The sequence below is a fragment of the Chiloscyllium plagiosum genome, unplaced genomic scaffold (assembly GCF_037043375.1).
Source record: "Chiloscyllium plagiosum isolate Xiang-an unplaced genomic scaffold, Cpla_swu_hap1 HiC_scaffold_1, whole genome shotgun sequence".
NCBI classification, from domain to species: Eukaryota; Metazoa; Chordata; class Chondrichthyes; order Orectolobiformes; family Hemiscylliidae; genus Chiloscyllium; species Chiloscyllium plagiosum.
The window spans coordinates 152,842,936-152,866,606 of NW_028270139.1; the positions used below are offsets into that span (position 1 = coordinate 152,842,936).

The window sequence follows — 23,671 nt, forward strand, 5'->3', positions numbered from 1 at the left end:
ACTGTCCCTGAATAAAGCTACATTCCTTTTATCATAGTCACCTTACTGACTTTGCCTATTTGTTTTGTTTGAAAGAGGGATCCATGGATCAAATTAAGGAATAACTTTTTTTTTGAAAGCTAGGTGTGATTTGTTTTTACATCTGAGAGAATAAGTCATTGTGTTGCTGTCCCTCAAAATAAAAACCCAGTGAACAGAGAGAGCGGTGTTTCAGCCAAAGTTAGTGACTTGCCCACATCTCTGAGCGATGTGACTGATCATTCATGTAATTGGGATACATGAACCTGCAGCTGGGAGCACTGTGGTGGAATGATTGCTACTGGCGTGTGGAGTTCGTGTTTTGGAAATGTGTAGTGCGCAAACGTGAATTGTAGTCACTACTGCCAAAATCAAATTACATTACATTGAGAGTGTAGGGCGCTGAGACTTGCCTTGTCACTGCTTGGGGGAATAAAAGGGTTCAGTTGTGATTGAAAAGAGTTTCTACAGTCTTTGCAGCTCCCCCCAGTCTTGAAGTTTTTGGTACCCACATAAGAATGCCCACGCCCCTTATGACACATCATATGTATGTTGTCTATTCCTGATGCATTTTATTTTTAAAATGTTGTTTTGACTTCTCTTGTGTTCTTTTTGCTTCAACAATTACACTCCTACTGATAAGTGTTGCTGGCATGCTGGCTTTTGATTCTGCTTGATGCTGTGCCATAAATATTTGCTGCAGAGTGGCAGAACAGAGGAGAGCCAGGAGTTTGCATTTAATTTGATTCTTGGTTGCCAGAAGTATGTTGTCACTGCAGGTTTTCCAAATCTGATTGTTGTAACTTCTTTACACGGAGCCTGTGGTCTATCAAGCATTGAGCTCAGTGGTAGATAATTATAGCCATCCACTTGCTTTGTAGTGGCCTCTTTTCAGGCATACTGTGTCCATAACTGACTTGGAGCAAAACTGTGGGAGTGGGCTTTCTCTCTGGTTTGCTAATATCCTCTGAGCTTATGCTAAGGGATCTCCCAGGAGTTTTGCATGCAGAGGGTTCCATCCCTCGAGCACAAAATCTTCTATGTATTGTTTTTGGAATATCATCACATCATCATCTCCATCCTATAAGACCTCTTCATCTCCTGACATTGTACTGCCCAACTTATTGTTACTCAATGTCATAGGAGACTTTCCTTAATAGTCAAAGGAGTGAGAGGTTTTTTTTGTGTGTGTATTTAAGTTGTACTAAAGCATGGCTCCTTTTCTAGTGATTGTAAATATCATGCCCACTTATATGTGGCCTTGCAAGTCATTTTCCAATCAGGAGTTATTTTAAAAGCCGTTGTAGAGAATTCTGATTAAAAGACCTTTTTTAAAATATATTTTATTATCAGTGCAAGGAGGTTAACCAGAGCGGTGTGTAACAGGACTGGTTTTGTATTGTTGCTGAGCAATTTGTGAGAGGATAGTGCCAGAATCTGTTTACATCCGGATGCAATACAGCCTTGACTGTTGCAAATAGAAACGGCATGTTTTGATTTTTTTTTTGAAAAAGAAACCTCCAAACGAGCTATGAATGCAAAAATGTGCAAATCTGGGCCAGAGTTCCCCTGCCTGTACGAACAGGAGCATTTGAATTGTAGAACCATATGGCACTAAAGGAAGCTATTTATTCCTCTGTTCTTGTGCTGGCACTTTGAATGCTCCGTCCAGTTTTGTCCCATTACCCTGCTTGTCTTCCCATTTTTCTATAATGGATGAACACGAATATAAATGATACAGTGACTAGAGGGAGTACAGACCATGTGCAGGCAGATGGGGTTAGTTTAAAATGACATCATGGTTAGTACAGACATGGCGGGCCAAAGGGCCTGTCCTCCTGTGCCGTGTTGATGTATGTTCTAATTCTAACTGAGACCCGCTGTGTTTCCCTGATGGTGACTGAGTCACACTACATTGCACAGTTTCTGTTTTGTGCATGAACTTTGGTGTTGGAGGCTAATTATCCTTTCACAGCTCCTTCCCAATGCTGCTGCACAATCCTACACCATTCCATAACAGAAAACCTGAAATTGCACAAAACGTGACCTGATCTCTGAAATTCGGTAGGGTCATGTGCCTGAGGATCGTAAGAACTTAATTTGCAGGAAGAGGAGGCCATTTAGCCCCTTGAGTCTGTTCTGTCATGGCTGATGTCATCAACTCACTTTTCTGCCCTGTCCCCAAAGTCCTTTCAACCCATTACTAATTAAAAATCTGTCTATCTCTTCCTCAAATTTATTCCGTGATCCAGCATCCAATGCACTCCAAGGTAGTGAATTTTATAGTTTCACAACCCTTTTGAGAGAAGTAATTGCTCCTTATCTGTTTTAAATCTGTAAACTCTAATCCTAAATCGATGATGCCTCATTCTAGTTTGCCCAATATGAAGAACATCCTCTCTCCATCTACTTTGTCAATCCACTTTTAATGTTTTATATACTTAACTGATTTCCTCTTGTTCACCTAAACACCCAGAAGTATAGGCCAAAACGCTCGATCACTCTTCTTAAAGCCCTTGTCTCAAAAATGAATCTAATGAATCTCCTCTGATCGCTCTCCAATACAGCTGTATCCCCCTTCAAGGGCTTCAAAGTTTTACGCAGTACTCCAGATATGGTCTCACCAAAGTAGCACTCCCCTTATTTTAGACTTACTTTAGCAATAAATGCCAGAATTCAATTTGCTTTCCTTATTACATGCATAGCAGTTTGTGCACGAGGACTCCCAGATTCTTCTGCCAAAGCACTTGAAGATTTATTTTCATTAATTCACGGATGAGGGCATCGCTAGCTGGGCCAGCATTTATTGCCAGTCCCTAATAGGCCAGAGTGCAATTAAGAATCAAGCACATTGCTGTTGGTCTGCAGTCATATTTGTCTAGATGAGGTAAGGATGACCAATTCCTTCCCGAAAGGACATTAGTGAACCAGATGAGTTTTTCTGACAAACAATAATGGTCATCTTTAGACTCTTAATTCCAGATTTTTATTGAATTCCAACTCCACTATCTGCTGTGGCGGGATTTGAATCTGGGTTTTGGGATTAACAGTCCGTGATTAATACCACTAGACCATCGCCTCCCCTTTCTTTCCACTTCGATAATAAATTGCCTTCCTATTCGTCTGAGAAAAATGGATAATCTCACACTTCATTTACCAAGCTTTGAGCCACTTGCCTTTCCTATCTATATGTAAATTTATCTTCATTGCAACTTAATTTGACTCGATGGGCCGAATGGTCTAATTCTGATCCTGTCTCAAATGGTCTTATTATTCACGCAGGAAAGCAGATATTGGAATGTTGGATCAACAATGATCACTTTGAATGACTGAGCAGGCTCGAGGAGCTGAGCGGCCTATTCCTGGTCCAATGTCTTGTGGTCTTATTCGCGTGAAGTTTAATTGGAAATACAACAAGCACGTTAAACTATCTAATCAGTGTTTGATTTTCCCATTGTATATTAAGTTAGATGATGTACTAATAGTTGTGCCACAGCAAGTAATGTACAATGCTTCATAAGGAGAGATGTCTATCTTGTGCCTACTTGTAAACCAACTGGAAAAAGACAAAGTGCTGGCGAAACTCAGCAGGTCTGGTAACATCTGTGGAGAGGTAAAGTTTCAAATCCAGTGACCCTTTTTGAATTTAAGCTGAGAATTTTGGAGCGACTAGGAGAATAATGTACTATTGAACATTATCTAATTGTAACTCTATATAAACGTCGGTAAGTTTTACCGCAACTATACAAATGCTGGTGGACCACATCTGTAGGACTCGATGGACAAGATCAGCAGTCTCGTGGCATCGGGTTATAGTCCAACAGGTTTATTTGAAATCAAAAACTTTTGGAAGTGAAGTGTCTTCACCTGACAAAGGCACAGTGCCCCGAAAGCTTGTGATTTCAAATAAGCCTGTTGGACTATAACTCGGTGCCATGAGACTTCTGACTTTGTCCACTCCTGTTCAACACTGGTTCATCCACATCCAGACTGAGTGTGCTATGAGCACTTTTGGCTCACTTATTAAAGGAAATGTTTTTCATTAGAGGCTGTTCAGTTCACTCACTGGAGTTTGGAAGTATGAGGTGTGATCTCATTTAAACAAAAAGGACTCTTCAAGGGGCTTGAGGGGCAAATGCTGAGGAGATATTTCTCCTTGTGGACTAGAAGGTATAGTTCCCGAATAAAGGGGCATCAATTTAAGACTGAGATGAGGAATTTCTTCTGAGGTTAAGTCTTTGGAACTCCTTGCTACAGAGAGCTCTGAGCGCAGAGTCCCGGTGGAAATTTAAGGATGAGATAGCTACTTGTCTCGTAGGGGAGATTTATGCGTTTAGGTTTCCTTGGGTTGATGATGCCATTTCCTGTGGTGATGTCATCTGTTCTTTTTCACAGGGGGTGGTAAATGGGATCCAAGTCAGTATTTGTTGATAGAGTTCTGGTTGGAATGCCATGCTTCTAGGAATTCTCGTGCGTGTGTGTCTGTTTGGCTTGTCCTAAGATGGATGTGTTGTTTCAGTCGAAGTGGTGTCCTTCCTCATCCATATGTAAGGATACGAGTGCGAGTGGGTCATGTCTTTTTGTGGCTAATTGATGTTCATGTATCCTCGTGGCTAGTTTTCTGCCCATTTGTCCAATGTAGTGTTTGTTACAGTTCTTGCATGGTATTTTGTAAATGACATTAGTTTTGCTTGTCTGTATAGGGTCTTTCAAATTCATTATTGCTATTTTAGTGTCTTGGTGGGTTTGTGGTCTACCATGATGCCAAAGGGTCTGAGTAGTCTGTCAGTCGTTTCAGAGATGTCTTTGATGTAGGGGAGTGTGGCTAGGGTTTCTGGACATATTTTGTCTGTTTGTTTGGATTTGTTGCTGAGAAATCGGCGGACTATGTCTATTGGGTACCCGTTCTTTTTTAATACACTGTATAAGTGATTTTCCTCTGCTCTGTGTAGTTCCTCTGTGCTGCAGGTGCGTGTTGGCTCATTGAAATAATGTTCTAGTGCAGCTCCGTTTGTGGGTGTTGGGATGATTGTTTCTGTAGTTCAATATTTGGTCCGTATATGTTGTCTTCCTGTAGATGCTGGTTTGAAGTTCCCCATTGGCTGTTCACTCTAGTGTGACATCTAGGAATGGCAATTTGTTGTTGTTTTCCTCCTCCTTTAGTGAATTTTATGCCAGTAAGGGTATTATTGATGGTCTTGAAGGTTTCCTCTAATTTGCTTCATTTAGTGATGATAAAGATGTCGTCCACGTAGCGGACCCAAAGTTTGGGTTGGCTGGTTGACAGAGCTGTTGTTCGGGTCTCTGCATTACTGCCTCTGCCAAGAACCAGGATATCAGAGATCCCGTACAGCTACAACATTTAAAAGACACTTGGGCAGGTATGTGGGTAATAAAGGTTATAGAGGGATATAAGCCAAATGCAGGAAAATAGGACTAGTTCAGTTTATGAAAACCTAGTCTGTATGGAAGAGTTGTGCTGAAGGACCTGTGTCCATGTTGTATGTCTCTGACTGCTGGCCAGGAGTGGACTCAAGTCTGAAAGAGAGAGAGAGGTCACACCAAATTGGTACCAATCAGGGCAATCATATTTCTATCGCTGTATCAAAGTCATTTTCATATCGAGTGTAAATAGTTGGGGCTTAAAGACTTAACCCTCTGGCACCCCATTAGTTACAACGTGTCAACCGGAAAAAGACCCATTTATTCTGACTCACTCTGCTTTCTGTTGGGTAGCCAATCATTTCTTGAAGCTGATCTGTTATCCCTCGCGCCTTACTTTGCGTGTTAACATTTTGTGTGGCACCTCATCAAATGCCTTCATTACATTTCCAGGTCCCCCAATCATAAATATAATTATATTTATAAATATAAACTTAGCAAAGATTATAACACCATAGGCATAGGAGCAAGAGAAGGCTATTTACCTCCAGTTTGCACCATATTCAGTACTTTAGCTGATCCAATATTCCTTACGTCCATTTTCTAGTCTCTCCTTCGATTAGAAGTTCCTTCTCCACGTTTCCTCTTTCCAGGCTTCTCAGTATTCTGTAAGTTTCAATCAGGCTTCCCCTCATCCTTCTAAACTCCAAGTACAGATCCAGAGTTCCCCTATGTTAAGTCCTTCATTCCTGGGACCATTCTTATAAGCCGCTTCTGGACCTCCAAGGTCAGTACATCCTTTCTTTAGATACAGCTCACTGTATTCTAAATGTGGTCTGACCAAAGTTTTATACAGACTCAACAGTATGTACCTCCTGTTTGTATTCTAGCACACTTGAAATAAGTGGTAACATTGCATGTACCTTCCTAACTACCAATGAACCTGCTAACCTTAAGAAAATCTTAAATTAGGACTCCTAAGTCCCTTCCGTGCTTCAGATTTCTGAAGACTTTGCCTGTTTAGAACATAGTCTGTGCTTTTATTCATCCTACAAAAGTGCCTAACATCTTTGCCTACTCTTCCCGCCTTTCAATCCTTCTGCAGCCCATCTGTTTCCTCAACTTTACCTATCCTTCCATCTATCTTTTTTGTCATCTACAAACTTAGCCGCAAGGTCCTCTATTCCTTCAGGATTATTAATCTATAAAATGGAGTTATTGGCTGCCATCCCTAAAAAGACCACTTTGTCCCCACTCTTTACCTTCTGCCATTCAACCAATTCTCTATCCATGCCATTACCTTGCTCCTAACACCATGGGCTCTTTATCATATTTAGCAATCTCCTGTATGGCACCTTGCCAAATGCCGTATGGAAATCCAAATTGATCACGTCCACTGGCTCTCTTTGTCTAACTTTTATCATTACCACCTCAAAGAATTCTAACAGATTTATCAGATATGACCTCCCCTTTATAAAGCTATGCTGACTATGGCCTATTTTACCATGCATTTCCAAGTACCCAGAATTCTCATCCTTAATAATAGGCTCTAAATTGTTTCCTGATGAAGGGCTCAAGCCCGAAACATCGACTCTCCTACTCCTCTGATACTGCCTGACCTGCTGTGCTTTTCCAGCATCACACTTTTTTGACTCTAAATTGTTACCTATGATTGAGATTAGGCTAACTAGTCTATAGTTTCCTGGACTCTTCCTGTCTCCCTTCTTAAACAGAGGTGTTATTAGCCATTTTCCAGTCCTTTGGGACTCTCCATGATTCCAGAAAGATCACCACTAATGTCTCAATAATTTCCTTCTCTTTCAAAACTCCAGGGTGTAGCCCATTTAGTTTGGGTGACCTGTCCACCTTCAGACCTTTCAGCTTCCCCAGCACTTTCACCTTAGTAATGGCCACTACACTCACCTCTGTCCCCTCACTCTCACAAAGTCTGTTGTGCTACTGGTGTCTTCCAATGTGAAAATCGATGCATTCCTTTCGTTTCCCATTAATACTTCTCCAGCCTCAATTTCCAGCGGTCCAATATTCCTTCTTGCCTCTGTTACTTTTTAGATATCTAAACAAAACTCTTTTGAACTTCTTTATAGTATCATCTAGTTTACACTCATTTTATCTTCTTTCCCCTATTTGCTTTTTTTTTAAGTTATCTTCAGGTTTTAAAGGCTTCCCATTGATCTTCACCACATTATGCTTTCTCTTTTGCTGTCCCTGACTGCCCTTGTCAGTCATGGTTTCCTCCTCCTCTTCTTCTTCCTCCTCCTCTTCTTCTTCCTCCTCTTCTTCTTCTTCCTCCTCTTCTTCTTCCTCCTCTTCTTCTTCTTCCTCCTCTTCTTCTTCTTCCTCTTCTTCTTCTTCTTCCTCTTCCTTCTTCTTCTTCTTCTTCCTCCTTCTTCTTCTTCTTCCTCCTCCTTCTTCTTCTTCTTCCTCCTTCTTCTTCTTCTTCCTCCTCCTTCTTCTTCTCCTTCCTCCTCTTCTTCTTCTTCCTCCTCCTCCTCTTCTTCTTCCTCCTCTTCTTCTTCTTCCTCCTCTTCTTCTTCTTCCTCCTCCTCCTCTCCTTCTTCCTCCTCCTCTTCTTCTTCCTCCTCCTCTTCTTCTTCCTCCTCCTCTCCTTCTTCCTCCTCCTCTTCTTCTTCCTCCTCCTCTTCTTCTTCCTCCTCCTCTCCTTCTTCCTCCTCCTCTCCTTCTTCCTCCTCCTCTCCTTCTTCCTCCTCCTCTCCTTCTTCCTCCTCCTCTCCTTCTTCCTCCTCCTCTCCTTCTTCCTCCTCCTCTCCTTCTTCCTCCTCCTCTCCTTCTTCCTCCTCCTCTCCTTCTTCCTCCTCCTCTCCTTCTTCCTCCTCCTCTCCTTCTTCCTCCTCCTCTCCTTCTTCCTCCTCCTCTCCTTCTTCCTCCTCCTCTCCTTCTTCCTCCTCCTCTCCTTCTTCCTCCTCCTCTCCTTCTTCCTCCTCCTCTCCTTCTTCCTCCTCCTCTCCTTCTTCCTCCTCCTCTCCTTCTTCCTCCTCCTCTCCTTCTTCCTCCTCCTCTCCTTCTTCCTCCTCCTCTCCTTCTTCCTCCTCCTCTCCTTCTTCCTCTTCTTCTCCCTTCTCCCTTCTCCCTTCTCCCTTCTCCCTTCTCCCTTCTCCCTTCTCCCTTCTCCCTTCTCCCTTCTCCCTTCTCCCTTCTCCCTTCTCCCTTCTCCCTTCTCCCTTCTCCCTTCTCCCTTCTCCTTTCTCCTTTCTTCCTTCCTCTTTCTTTCTCCTTTCTTCCTTCCTCTTTCTTTCTCCTTTCTTCCTTCCTCTTTCTTTCTCCTTTCTTCCTTCCTCTTTCTTTCTCCTTTCTTCCTTCCTCTTTCTTTCTCCTTTCTTCCTTCCTCTTTCTTTCTCCTTTCTTCCTTCCTCTTTCTTTCTCCTTTCTTCCTTCCTCTTTCTTTCTCCTTTCTTCCTTCCTCTTTCTTTCTCCTTTCTTCCTTCCTCTTTCTTTCTCCTTCCTCGGGATGAATTTCTGCTGTGCCTCCTGTATTACCCCCCAGAAACTCCTGTCATTGCTGCTCCACGGATGTTCCTGCTAGGCTCCCCTTCTCATCAACCGTCCAGCTCCTCCCTCATGTCTTGTGTAGTTGCCTTTACCCAATTATAATAATGTTCCATCTGATTTCAGTTTCTCCCTCCCAAACTGCAGGGCGAATTCTATCATATTATAGTCACTGACCCCTATGGGTTCCTTCACCCTAAGCTCCTCCCATCAAGTCTGTCTCATTACACCTCACCAAATCCAGAATTGCCTGTTCTCTCGGCTCTACCACAAGCTGTTCCAAACAAAAGCTTGTACAAATTCCACTAATTCCTTTTCTTGAGATTGCTATCAACCTGATTTCTCTAGTCCACCTGCATGTTGAAATCCCCCATGATTATTGTGATAGTATCTTCCTTACATACCTTTTTTGATCTGATTTATTTTCTGCCCACATCCCGACCACTGGTAAGAAACCTGTATGCAACTCCTAAAATGTTTGGTATCTTTGTGTTTTGTGTACAAGTATCCCCAAGTCCCTTTTGGTGTTACAGCTTTCTTCACTATTCTCTGTTTAAATACAACTTATTTAGCTTCCCTGAATAAAGATACATAAGCAGGCAAAGCACTCTGTTCTCTCCTACACACTGATCTTCGTGTTGCTGCAGTCTGGTGACTGTTTGTTTATATTTGGCTGTTGCATCCTGTAGGAACCCACTGCACAATGGCCTGATGGGTAGGCCACCATGATAGAAACCGGGTAACATAGCCAGGCCAGCTGTGATGCCTGTTACAGATTTTTCACCTGGCATCTCAGTCCCAGTAAGGGTGGTTCCAGTTGTTCAGATCTATATGCATGCTAGCTGCTAAGTCCGGAAGACTGTTCCATGTGCTGACTGGTAGAGAAATTAGATAAAAAGTAAAGTACTGCAGTTGCTGGAATAATAAAAGGAAGTGCTGGAGAGACTCTGTCCAAAGACGGCTTTTTTCAGTTCTGAAGAAGAATCCTCTTGAACTCACAATCTTAACTTGAGTTTTGATTTTCTCCAGCATTGTGTGTTTTTTTATTTAGTTGGGAAATTGGATCCTTTCCCATCTCTCTTTTTAATAGACTGGGGACTAATTTTTGAGGTGGATCATAAGTATAAGAATGTGTTTTGACCAGGTGAGGAAAGCTGATTAGGCTCCTGTCATCTTTATCCCTTAGTTGTTTGCAACACTTTTTTTTTTAGTATGTCACTGTATCACACTGCAATAAAAATGTCATATTAAAGATGCAGTGAAGTTTTCTTGAACAGAGAATTTAATTGCATGCTATTGTTGTGAAGAATAATAATGTGACTTGAAACATACACAATTTTTTTTGTTTTTACAACTTTTGTGTGTATCTGAAATGAAGGAAAGTCAGAAATGTGCGATTTTTAAACATATCCTTTTGGTGCTGTATTTCAACCTGAGACCATTGTTGTTTTAATAGACGTCATTCTAATTTCAGCAGTGGTGAAATCTGAAACTATCTTCTATTTATACTGAATAGTTATTTCTCTAATTTTCTTTTATTGCTGGCTGTTTACTTTCAGCCTCTGAGAAAAATTAAAGAAAAAATAGGCAGGGAGACGGTGTTCAGTTTCTGTTCATCCATTTTTCAAATGCTCACTAACACCTGAAGAGAGAGCAGGGCTCCGAAAGCTTGTACTCTCAAATAAACCTTTTGAACTATAACCTGGTGTCGTGTGATTTTTAATTTTTTTTTTACCATTTCTCAAACCCATTTTCCTATCTGGCTCTGCCCACAAGTTGTTTTCCTGAAGTACAGTCCACTTGCTTGGTTCCTTGCTTGGTCTGGCATCATTGTTTTTACAACTGGATAATCCACAGTTAATCTTCACCCAAAATGTGAAACTTAAGGAAAAGAGTGTTTCTTCAAACCCAACTGACCAATAGCTCTCTGAGGCAGGAAGTACTGTCTCAAGTCTATCCCACTCGCCTCAGATTTGTTAACTGGCTGTGGGGCAGCTGTTGTCAGTGGCAATGTACTCTGCACAGAATCAGAAAATCCCGGGGGACATTTGATAACAGGAAAAAAAAGCACATGAATTTTTTCCCTTACTTTGATGTCTTGAGAGAGAAGTCTCTGTGTGTGTGTGTGTGTGTGTGTGTGTGTGTGTCTCTACTGATGTTTTTTGTTCACCCTACAGTACCTGAAGTTGAAGAACTTTGAGCAGGAGGTGCGAGCTCACAGAGATTTGGACGGATTTCTGGCTAAGGCCCGAATCCTGTTGGATGTGTCGGCTTTGTCACTGGACGATGTTCTACGAGAGATGCTCAAGCACGTCACTGAGGAGTCAGAAAATGCCGAGCCCAATTCTAACTTTGATGATGTCATGACTGGTTTATTCACCGATTCGGGCACTTTGCAAGAAGGCAGTGGTAATGTGTTATCGCGTCGACTTGTGAATTCATTCTGAAGAATGCCCTTGATCCAACACTAGCAATATCTTGGCTGACTGGCTGTTCTTCACCTTTTGATTTTTTTTTTCATCTTGAATCTACAGCCTGTTTTGTTGTGCTGGGGGTTGGTTACTCAAAGGTTTCTGTTCCTTTCCTCCATAAACTTCTAACCTTGAAAATGGAATAAAAGCTCTGTAATTTCCATTTCTTTGTAGCTGCTGCTCCACACATAACAATCGCAAGTTGTCGGCTTGTCCTTTTTTTATTCTTTTAATTCCTCCTTTAATTGTTCCTCAAATATTTGAGTCTTCAGCACTTATGTGTGGCTTCTATATTCTTACCTTCAAATGAAAGGGTGAAAATGTGTATGCATCTTATACACAGTTAATTGCATCTGGTTGGTTTATTTAGGTCATGAACTGAACTGCACGAGTTAGATTTCTTCAACTAAACTTCTCCCTTTCAAAGCTCTGCACGTCCACGTATAAAAAAAGAACCTTCTACCTTCTTGACTTCCCAGTTACTGTGAATGTTTAAACTCTTTCCTGCCTTTCTGTAGTTTCTGTGCATGTGACTATTTTTCAACTTTTTCTGCTGGAATTCCTGTTTGCCTCGGGCTCCTCAATACCAGATCCGCTCTAGCTAATGTCTTGAACTGCCGTGTTCTGTTTGTTATCTGCCTCTGTCTTGCCAACATTTGAATGTTCAACCTTCTCTAGTGCCTTTTTTCGGAATTATCTGGTACTACGTGATTATCACTGTAAGAATGAAACCAGGGCATCCAGCACAACAGTTTAGCTTCACTTCCTGTGAGTTCCTCAAAGAGTAGTTATTGGTCTTCTCCACTTGGGGTATGGGGTACTTTTTCATGTGTGGTGTTGGTTCCAACTGTATCTCTCCATTCCTTCTCCCCTGACTCCACAATAACCTTTTTTTTAATTGTAGGACTATCTGTCTAATGTGGCATTATTTGCTGTACAGCTTGCTTCAACTAGGATATAAGTTTTTAGATCCTACCAAAAAAAAGGTGTTTTTTTTTGAGGTTGCAATAGATTCATCTTTAGGCTGAATGTTGGAGCATGTCCAAGCACACCGATGTAAAGAAATGACAGTGAATTTTCGGAGCTTGAGGAATTGCTTCCTAAAACTTGTCTCCTTTTCCTCCTTTTTTAAACATAACTGTTTTTGACCATCCTTGTATCTCCCACGCAACTCTTGTGTCTAATTTGGGTTGGTTTTCTCCTGGGAGACACGTTTTTGAGAAGTTTTACCATTTTAAAGTTGCTATATAGATGTTGGCTAGGTAATCTGAGAGAAATGCACCATCCCCATGCAAAATAATTATTCTTATAAGATGCTAACTTTAAGTATTCTGTTGCAGCCCAGTCCCTATTAGAAAATGCAATGACATCTTTCTGAAATTAAAAACAAAAATATGATGGCAAAATTGAGAGGCTTTGGACTGGTGGTAGGAACAAGGGGGTTTTGTATCCTCACCATTTCTCCTGCATTGATTTTGGGAGTATGTTTTCTTCGAGGTGAAAGGACAGTGTTCAAACTCTTCCATTGATTTTTTTTTCCCCCCATCCAGTAGCTATTTAATAGGGAAGTTAGTTAATAAGCAAGAAGCCTGTCTGAATAGACGGCAGTGATGGGCAGCGTTTACAGACTTGGATTCCTCATGTGGCATTCTTTAGTTCTCTGCAAGGGAAGCTTGTGTTGTACTGATGAGAAATTTAGTTTTTGTGTTCATGTCTGACTCCAAAGATTTCAGCACATAATTTACAGGAATGATACCATGCGATTGTGCAAGAGTGAGGGAGTGTTACACTCTTGTAAACCGAGCTGTTAAACCGACTCTCACCTGCTAGTTTTTGGCATTTTTTTTTTTAAAGGAGCTTCAGCAAAATCTTATGGATCAACACACTTTTGTCAATTTATGACATTTCAAATACTTTACAACTTTGACCTTTTGAGGTGTAGCTATTGCAATGTAGGAAGCAGCAGTCAATATCGGGATTTCTCCTGGTACCTTGGCCAATGTTTATCTCTCGACCAACACTACTAAAAATGGAAGTGCAAATTCTGTTGAGTGCTGTTTGTGGGAGGTGGTTGTGTATGTGGATGGTGCCAATTCTTACACTACAACAGTGACGATGCTACAAAAATACATCAGCGGCTATAAAGGGCTTTGAGACATCCTGACGCTGTGAAAGGAGTACAAAAATTCAAAAGTTTTATATTTTATTCAGAATATTTTTAGAGGTTTGGTCTATAGTAGAGTATTGCAGGAGAAGTGAAACTGCCTGCAGTCCAAACAGCCCATAATGTGCTGTGAAATAATTTAATCACAGCTTTGTGTTTGTGTTTCAGTACATCTCCTGTCAAACACTATTCAAGGGGTTTCTGCTGCAACAACTGGTGTTCAATACCAGCAGTCCTGGCTCTGCCTTATGTAAGTAGCTCTTGATTTTGAAGAGGTTTTGACCTAATGTTCTACCCTGTTAGATGTGAGAGGATACAAGAAGCCATTGCTCTAGTTGGGGTCCAATCAAGGGCCAGGCTCGCCATCTAATCTCATTGTGCCTGCGCAGATAATGACTTTTTTTTTGTTGTTTTAAAATGGCTTTGGAATTGTGGCTGTGAATGAATAGTAATTAGTTTTTTCTTCTATGGTATGTTAATTGGGGGAACGTTGATCTTCAAAATCAACACAGGGATCTGGCACTTGAGCCTCTTGGAGCAGACTGGAATACTTAATTTTATTATAAAACTGCTGTCACTGAAGCTGTTAATGTTGACTCTGCAGGTCTCCTATAATATTTATATTTCATTAATGAACTACTACTTTTGACTTTCTGGCAAGGTTCACCCATGCTTTTCCAAACAGATGTGGAGGAGTTGGTGTTGGACTGGGGTGGAAAAAATTTTAATATTCACGCACCAGGTCATAGTCCAACAGGCTTTCAAAGCATTGCTCCAAAAGCTAGTGCTTCCAAATAAACCTGTTGGACTATAACCTGGTGTTGTGTGATTTTTAACTTTTTCCAAACAGAGGCACTCTTAATTCATTCTGACACTTCCACATTCTTTTTCTTCCACTCTGCGCTGACCAAGCACTCTAATGTTACATAACAGCTTGGCCCTTGTTGATTTTATCTACAGTCGCTATTGCTCAACCTTCACGAGTCTTCGAACTTTGAGTTCCGATGAAGACTTCTGTTGGGCTTAAAATATTAACTCTGTTTCTCTCTGCAAATCCTGCCAGCCCTGCAGAGTGTTTAAAATCTCCAGTGTTTGCATACTTTATTTTTGTCACCTAGTCACTCTATTCTGTTTCACTTTTGACCAGAGTTCTTTTGAGTTTTTTGGAAGTGTTTATTGAGGGCATTTATTTTGGACAAGGTTTGGTGGCAGGAGCAGGGAAACTAAGAACGTCTAGTTGAGCAGCCAGCATTGCTTAGAGGAGTAAGAGAGAAAAAGCCCTTGTGGGAGGCAGGCACGTACATTGCAGTTGACTTTTGTTCTCCTACAGACAAAGGAACTAGCTGTTCGTTGATTCTCTGGTAAGCCGTTAAGGTCTGTCTTAAAATTTAACTTTTCACTTGAGAGGATATTAAAAAAAAAAATCCAGAAATGATTATAGATCAGGGAGAGAGGAGCTTAGTGAAATTATAATCCAAATGGAAGTGGGTACTGAGCAAACTGATAGGCATGTTGCTTGACAAGTCTCCAGATTCAGATGGACTTCATTCTCTGAACTCTGAGAAAGTGAAGACTGCAGATATTGAAAAGTGTGGCACTGGTAAAGCACAGCAAGTCAGACAGCATCCAAAGAGCAGGTGAATCGACATTTCAGGCAATAAGCTCTTCATCAGGAATGTGATGTCATCTCTGAAGAGCTTATGCCCGAAACGTGCAGTGTCCTGCTAATGAGCTGGTTGTCAATTTCCCATTGGCAATTTTCCAAAATTCCCCATATTCAGAAATTTTTTTTATCAGACTGGAAAGTAGCAGATATGCCCCCTCTTTTTCAGAAAAGGAGAGAAGCAGAAAATGGGAAATTATCGGCTAGTTAGCTTGACGCCTGTCATTGGGAAGGTGGTAGAATCGACCATTTGAGATGGTAACTTCATACTTAATAAAATTCAAAGTAATTGAAGTGTCAGCATGATTTCGCCAAAGGGAAGCTGCATTGAACCAATTTTTACTGGTGTTATTTGAAGGTAACATGTTGTTAATAAAGGGTGCTACAAGATCACTGCACTTGGATTTCCGGAATTCATTTCATAAGACACTATCTCGAAGAATATTGTGGAAAATAGAAACCCAGGTATGGGGTAATTAACTTGCATAGAATACATTTTGGCTGACTGCCAGAAAAGACTGCACGAATGGGTCATTGTCTGAGTGGAGTACTGCAGAGGTCTGTGCTGAGGTCTCACCTTCTGATAATTTTCTGCAAATTATCAAAAGAGTCACAGCTGAGTTCAAATGACACTAAGGTAGGTCAGAAAGTGTGTTGTGCAGAAGAGTTACTGTTGGACATGAATTGGTGTTAATATAGAGTAGTGTGTGGGAAAATTTGGAGTTCACTTTGGCAGGAAGAATAGAGAAGCAGTGTATGATTTAAATGATCCCTGTGATATTCTGCGGTGCAGAGGGATTTAAATGTTGTAGTGCATGAGTCAAAAAAATTAGTGTGTAGGTACAAGTTATGAGAAAGCAAATAGAATGCTATCCTTTGTTTAGACCATAAAAATGAGGATGTTGATGAGACAAAATCTTGATTAGTATATTCAGTTTAGATCTTCCTCCTTTTAAGGAAGGGTGTAAATGCATTGGATTCAGTTCAGAAGAGCTTACTACATTGAAACCTGGAATAAGTGAATTGTTTTGAGGATAGATTGGGCAACTGGGCTTATTTCAACTAGATGTAAATTTGGATTTTGAGTTTTTTTAAATTCATTCAGAGTATGAGAGTGCTGCTGGCTGGGCTTGCATTTATTGCCAATTACAGCATCTAAAAGAGTCAACCACGTTGCTGTGAGTTTGGAGTCAGGTAGACAGGATAGTGAAGATATGCTTTCCTTTACTGGTCAGAGCATTGAGTTACAGGAGTTGGGAAGTCATGTTGCAGCTGTACAGGAGATTGGTTAGGCCACTTTTGGAATATTGCATGCAATTCTGGTCTCCTTCCTATCAGAAGGATGTTGTGAAACGTGAAAGGGTTCAGAAAAGATGTACAAGGATGTTGCCAGGGTTGGAGGATTTGAGCTACAGGGAGAGGCTGAATAGTCTGGGGCTGCTTTCCCTGGAGCATTGGATGCTGAGGGGTGACCTTATAGAGGTTTATAAAAATCATGAGGGGCATGGGTAGGATAAATAGACAAGGTCTTTTCCCTGAGGTGGGGGAGCCCAGAACTAGAGGGCATGGGGTTTAGGGTGAGAGGGGAATGAGCTGCCAGGGGAAATGGTGGAGACTGGTGCAATTACAGCATCTAAAAAGCATCTGGATAGGTATATGAAGAGGAAGGGTTTAGAGGGATATGGGCCAAGTGCTGGCAAATTGGACTAGATTACTTTAGGATATGTGGTCAGCATAGACGAGTTGGACTGAAGGACATGCCTCTTGTAAGGATGACCATTTCCTTCCCTAAAGGACATTAATGGGTTTTCCCAACAATGGGCTCACGGTCATGATTAGACTCTTAATACCAGGCTTTTAATGAAACCCAGGTCCCCAGAACATTAACAGGACAGCAATATTATTACTAGGCCACCATCTCCCCTAATAATAAGGTACCGTACATTTAGGTAAATTAAGATAAAAACCCATGGTTTTGGAGGTTGGATATTTGCATGGATAAAGGACTGGCTGCCTAGTAAAAGACACGGTTGGGAGAAGTATGGCTCTGAGAGAATGGTAACCTGTAACTATTGGAGTGCCGTCGGGATCTGTGCTAGTCCTTACAATCATATATATTTTATATCATGAAAGGGAGTGTTTCTGGATGACACAAAAATAGTTGGGAAGGCAGTAATGAGGGTGATGAAGAGTCTGCAGAGGAATGTGGTCAGGTTAAGTGAGTGGGCAAACATTTGACAGTGCAATATAATGTGGGAAAATGAGATTATGCATTTTGCTAGGAAGAATAGAGGTGCTGATTCTTATTTAAATAGAGAAACATTGCAGAAAGTTATAGAACAGAGATTTAAGAACCCTTGGCCATGAATCTCCCAAATTCAGCAGGTTAACAGGGAAGACAGATGGAATGTTGACCTTCCATTTAATGGGAATGGAGTACAAAGCTCAAACTATACAAGGCATTAGTTGAGCCCAGCTGGAATACTGTGAACCATTTTGCACCCCTTATCTGAGGAATGATCTCCCAATGTTGGAGGCAGTCGAGAGAAGATTCACTGGACTGATATCAGATATGGAGGGACTGTTATGTGGCAAGATTGAGTAGGTTGGGCTTTACTCATTGCAATGTAGATAAATGAGAGATGATCTTATTGACATTTTCAGAGTTCTTGGGGGCTTGACAAGGTAAGTGCAGAAAGGTTGTTTTTGCTCATTTGGGGAGTCAAGCCCCAAAGGGCTTAATCTTAGAATAAGGGATTGCACATTTAATCCAAAGAGGAGCAATTTTATTCGTCAAAGCAGATGGCTGTCAAGGCAGGGTCATTAGTATATTCAAGGTTGAGATAGAGAATCAAGTGTTATGGGTAGGGGGGGGATAAAAACAGGAAAGTGGAGTTAAAGATTAGAAGATCAGTCATGATATTAAATGATAGACCATACCTGATGGGCTGAATGGTCTAATTTTGCTGCTATGTCCTTTTTATGGAGCTTTAGAGTGAGGGGTGACTTGATGGTCATTCATTAGATTCTGAAAGGTCTTGACAAGGTGAACATGGAAAGGATGTTTCCTCTTGTGGATGAATCCAGAACTAGGAGTCAGTGTTTTAAAATTCGGGATCATCTTTTCAGGATATTTGTGTGACTTTGGAGCTCTCCACCTCAGCAGGCAGTGAGGCAACGTCATAGAATAACTTAAAGACTGAAATGGATTTCTGTTTTTTAGGGGAATTGAAGGTTATGATGGGTCATTGGGAATGTGCACATTGAAATACAGTCATGATCTTATTGAATGGTGGGGCAGGTGTGAGGGTCTACGTCTGTTCTGCATTTGTATGTTCATATGTGTGAAAGTCATAAATTATGTTGTGTTGCATTCAAAGATAATGAAGTATTAAATTCAATGTGCACATAGCCAAATAAAATGGAAATGGAAGAGAGAATGCATAAGGACTTAATACAAACCTTGGTAAAATTTTGGCCTGGTAAGATTGGCATCTAATCTGGTCCTTTTTACTGCTTATCCATCCTTTTGGATAAGATGTGGTGGTATTTGAATGTACGGTGTAACATGTTGGGGCTTTATCACTAGGTGGGAGAAGAGCTAAAGTTGAACAGCCTGCACCAACTTAAGTATTTGCAAGTGCCATCCTAATTGGCACTGCCAGTGTGTGGCCCCAGCCATGCATTCGCCTCTTTCTGAAACTCTGATACCTAGCTTTAGGCCACTGCTACAACCAGTAGCTCCTCAAAGACCATGTGGTGATATTGAGTTACTCTCACCCTGGCTGCCATTTTGACAAAATATTGAGGAAATACTGCCCTTGGTAGTTTTATTTTCAGATGCAACGTAAAATGACTTCCTCTGAAAATGCGGTGCTATTTTCAGAGGAAGTCATGATTCTCCAAATGCTAATACTTATCCTTGTGGAACTTTCTAAGTAGATGATTTACTCAACAAAATATTCTAGAAAGTAATTTGTGAGCACATTAGTTAACTACAAACTATCAGTGACCCCCACACTAAGAGCAATATTGTAGAACATTAAAATTTTTCCTGAGGATATGAAAAGTGCTATAAAAATGCAAGTTTTAAATTTGTGTTGGGCCCAATGAGCCTGTACTTGTTTGAGGCTGGGATTTTAATATATTCAAGCTGAGATCGGCAAAATTTTAATCAACAAGTGAATCGACGTTTTTTGGAGATAAAGCTGGAAAGTGAAGTTGAAGGTTATTAGAGCAGCCATTGAATGACAGAGCAGCATCAATGGGCCGAATAGCTTACTTCTGCTCCTACACTTTTATGCCTTATCGCCTTATTTCTGCAGTACCAATCTTTGGAATGTCATCCCTCATGGCCTTTCAACTTACTTGGATTCTTTGTTTTGACTTATCTTTGCAGTTATTTCAATTAGTAATGAATTCCCATCACCAAGTCGCCCTTTATTTACACGTGCAGAGTCGTTGACACTGAGCCAGCTCTGAGTGAACAGGATGTCTGACGCTCCTGTATATGTCTGTCAGCCAGGGCTCCTTGATTGGGGCTGTTAACCTGGCCCAGTTAGGGAACTATGAGTTCTGGGGTACACCTTGTTGATCTCCTTCCAATATCTGCATCCCTCCCCCTGTAAACCCGGGAATGTAGGCTGGTTCGTTTTCTTTCCTGTAGCTCTTCCTGGGGCATTTTAGCACCAGGTCAAGTTCCTCCATCTCTGCCACTGATACTGGCGGTGTGTAAAAATATATAGCTCAACTCTCGCACCAGAGCTTCTCTGAAAATAATTACTCTCCTCTTCAAAGGCATTGAGATGGCAACATCTATTATGTTTATCTCCGATTCTGAGATCTTTTTAATGCTTGATGGAGACGGAGTACCCACAAGTTCCAGACTATTTGGAAAAGCTGTCTAGGAGCTGGGCATGTTTACTCTTGCAGTGTTTGCAAGTTTGCAGCTTTCACATGGTTACTTTGAGCTGCTAATATAAAATGGATGACATCGATGATGGCATCTCACCTATTTCATGTTTCCTGATTTTGTAATTTTCATTTGAAGGTCACATTAACTCTGGAGAGAATTAAATTGAGTCTCTTGCCTAATACATGACCCCAAACCCAAATTGCCCCATGTCCAACTTGACCTCAATTTTCCTCAACACTTCAGACCAAGACTCTGTCACAACTTATTTGCAGGAACTTTCATTTTGATTGTGGCCATCAATTGCTGGAGTGTGCTTGAATTGAGTGGTGGGACTCCACTCAAACAAAATGGATAGCAAAACTGAGGCTGTGTTCATGTAATCCTTACTGGGGTTGGGCTGTATAATCTACCCCCTCCTAGCTATCCCCATTGCGCTATTGACATCTAGTGAAGTGTTAATGGGAGAGCTCTCTTAATGTAGATTGTCTTGGGCTGAAGTGTGTTGCAATGTAAACTTGATCAGATTAACAAAGGCAACAATCTGAGTCCCTTTCATCCTTAACATGAGGTAATCATTTCATCCTTACTGATATGAAGACTTATTACTTGGAAATTCACCTCCAACACTAGCTCCCCTGTGATCTATAGCCTGAGGTACTTTTTTTTAACCTGCCCCCGATCATGTTAAAGAGGTGGCTATTCAAATTTCCCTTGCTGTTGTGTCGCATCTGGATATACTTAACAAAGTAAATATCTTTGGTTTCTGGAACAATTTACCAATGTAGGCATTGAGCCGCGAAAACATCATCAGTTTGGCATATTCTTTTCTGTTAATCAAATCTGCTTTGTAGGTAAATTAGGTTCCTAAATCACCTACCCCACCCCTGCCTCACTAAAACCTGACTAACAGCACCCTATCTCTTTTTGATTTCAAGATAAAATCTGAAGCCTTGCCATTTCAGGGAACAGAATTGTGTCAACTAGGAGTAGTTAGTAATTTTGCCCAATGCCATCACTTCCTAAAATTTCATCTGCCTTCCCTGAAGATGCAAAATAATGAAATCTTAATATCATCTCCTCTGGTCTCTAAGACAACCACCATCCCCACCACCTCCACCCACCCACCCACCCTCAAGAGCTGCTCTGAAATGAGTGCAACATGTTGGGGACTCAAGTTAAAGTTTTCACTTTGTGTTTGAATGTGCTGAAGAATTTATCAAAGTTTGTCATCTTATGCTCATCAGGGCAATTTGCAACAATACCAATGTCAGGGGAAATCAACACGTACGCTATGTAAGAGACGAAAGTACTATTTAGTTGGCAAGTGGTCTCTGATATTGGTGTTGCCATGAAGAATGTACTCAGTCAATGATGGCTGACAGTTAACTGCTCAACTCTGTTTGAGTAGTGCTGGAAAAGCACATCAGGTCAGGCAGCATCAGAGGAGCAGAAAATCGATGTTTCGGGCAAAAACCATTCAACAGGAATGAAGGCTGATGAAGGGCCTTTGCCTGAAAAGTCAATTTTCCCGCTCCTCTGATGCTGCCTGACCTGTCCAGCACTACTCTTAATCTTGACTCTAATCTCCAGCATCTGCAGTACCCACTTTCGCCCTGCTGAACATGTTAAACTAGGCAGTTTTGATTCTGATTGGCCAAGGCATTATCCTGAAAAGTGAACGTGTAAAAGGCTGTCACCAATTTTGTTGAGTTGAAATAGGTGCGGTGTGTATCCATTTACTTTCTGTCTACAAAGCTGTGCTGTCTAAAATATGTCATATCCATTTACAATCCATCTTCCCATGACTGGCTGATTATGCGTAACATGAATTGACCAAATTCAGGTACACAATCCTTTATCCAAAACACTTGGGACCAACTAATTTTCGGAATTTGGAATTTTTCAAATTTCAGAATAAGTGACAGTTTGGGGAAATTTTTTTTAAAAATCTTACCGAAAAGCAGTCTCACTGAGTACAATGGGCCCTGAGACCGAATTGAGACCTCCCCAGTACTGGGCCATGCTTACCCACGTCCCATCTGCGTGACATGCTTTGAGTGGGTGTGGAATTAGGTTAACTGTTTGCACGCCAAACAACCTTGTTGATGAGGAAAAAATCTTCATGAAGAAACCTTCGGATTTTGGGATTTTGGATAAAGGGTTGTGACAAATTGCCACAACCAGTGGTTTGGGTTTAATTTAAGATATCTGCATGTGCACAGTGTTGCAGTGGGATCTTTGCTAAACCCAACTCTGGCATATGTCTTTATTGGGTTTTATGACAAACGTGTCTTTTGATGGAATGACACCTAACCTTCCCCCCACACCCGTTTTGTATGTTTCGCCTATATAGATGGTATTTGCTAGATTTGAGTTTATAGCTGCATAGAAGAACATATGTTGGTTTTCCCCTTACACTGATATTCTCACAAATAAGTGCAAAATGAAATGCTTTGAGAAAATGTGGAATTTTCTCTAATATGCATTCTGCCCCACAAAATGACTATTAATCGGTTTGATTTAGCCTTTGATCTTTGGCCGTTTGAGACAAAGTCGTCATAACTTAATGACAGTGATAGAACCTGTGGGGAAAAATGTAACTACAGCCATTGAATTTGTGGGGTTCAGGCTTCTTATATAATTTCCTCCCTTCCAACCTCATCAGTTTTTTTTTGGATAGTGGGTCAGTAAGGAATGCTGCTTTTTCTCAGATTGGGGGTGACACTTGAATGCTGGCTATAAGGTATACAATTTCTTTGGCCATAAAATATTACAAAAGTTGCTTATTTCCCAGGTTAGAGTACCTTTCTATGAATAGTCACATTGTTTTCTTGCCCCCACTCTGCAGGTGCACTGTCTCAATGCTCCAGAGGCGGCACGTTTGCATCTGTCGATTAGAGAGGCCTCAGAACTGGGGAGAGAATTGCTGTGAGATGCGTTACGTTATCCTGATCCTGGTGCCACCAAAAATGGTAATACTTTAAATGTGCTCCATTTACAAATGTACTTTGATTTGCGTTGGTAGAAGTGGAGTATAGATATCCCAGAATGTGTTGAAATTGTTTTGCGTTACAGCGGGAGTGCTGCATTGTTGTCGGTCTCAATTGCCGTTTGGAATTTTGAACCCTGTTGCAATTGATATCCTTTAAGAAAGAAAGTTGAAATCCCAGTGGCCACGTAAGACAATTGCACAGCATGATTTCAAGTTCTAAGGCTTTCACTGTACACGACATTGGTTTTGTCAGTTATAAAATACTGTTTACTTCTCATCTCCTTGCTACAGGAAAGATATTCTTAAACTTAAAAGGATTCAGAAAAGATTTACAAGGATGTTGCCAGGGTTAGAGGGTTTGAGCTACAGGGAGAGGCTGAATAGACTGGGGCTGTTTTCCCTGGAGTGTCGGAGGCTGAGGGGTGGCCTTATAAAGGTTTATAGAATCATGAGGAGCATGGAGAGGGTGAATAGCCAACATCTTTTTCCCAGGGTAGGGGAGTTCAAAACTGGAGAGCATAGGTTCAAAGTTTGTGAGAAG

At 41.1% G+C, this 23,671-nt stretch overlaps 1 protein-coding gene across 1 annotated transcript in view; it reads left to right on the forward strand.

The window, feature by feature from the left end:
• Window positions 1-23,671, forward strand: part of slc4a11 (solute carrier family 4 member 11) — a 177,399-nt gene that overhangs the window by 58,740 nt on the left and 94,988 nt on the right. The window contains exons 5-7 of the mRNA XM_043696795.2: window positions 11,103-11,334; window positions 13,729-13,810; window positions 22,987-23,110. Of these exons, the coding sequence (XP_043552730.2) occupies window positions 11,103-11,334; window positions 13,729-13,810; window positions 22,987-23,110 (438 nt within the window). The remainder of the gene's footprint in view (window positions 1-11,102; window positions 11,335-13,728; window positions 13,811-22,986; window positions 23,111-23,671) is intronic.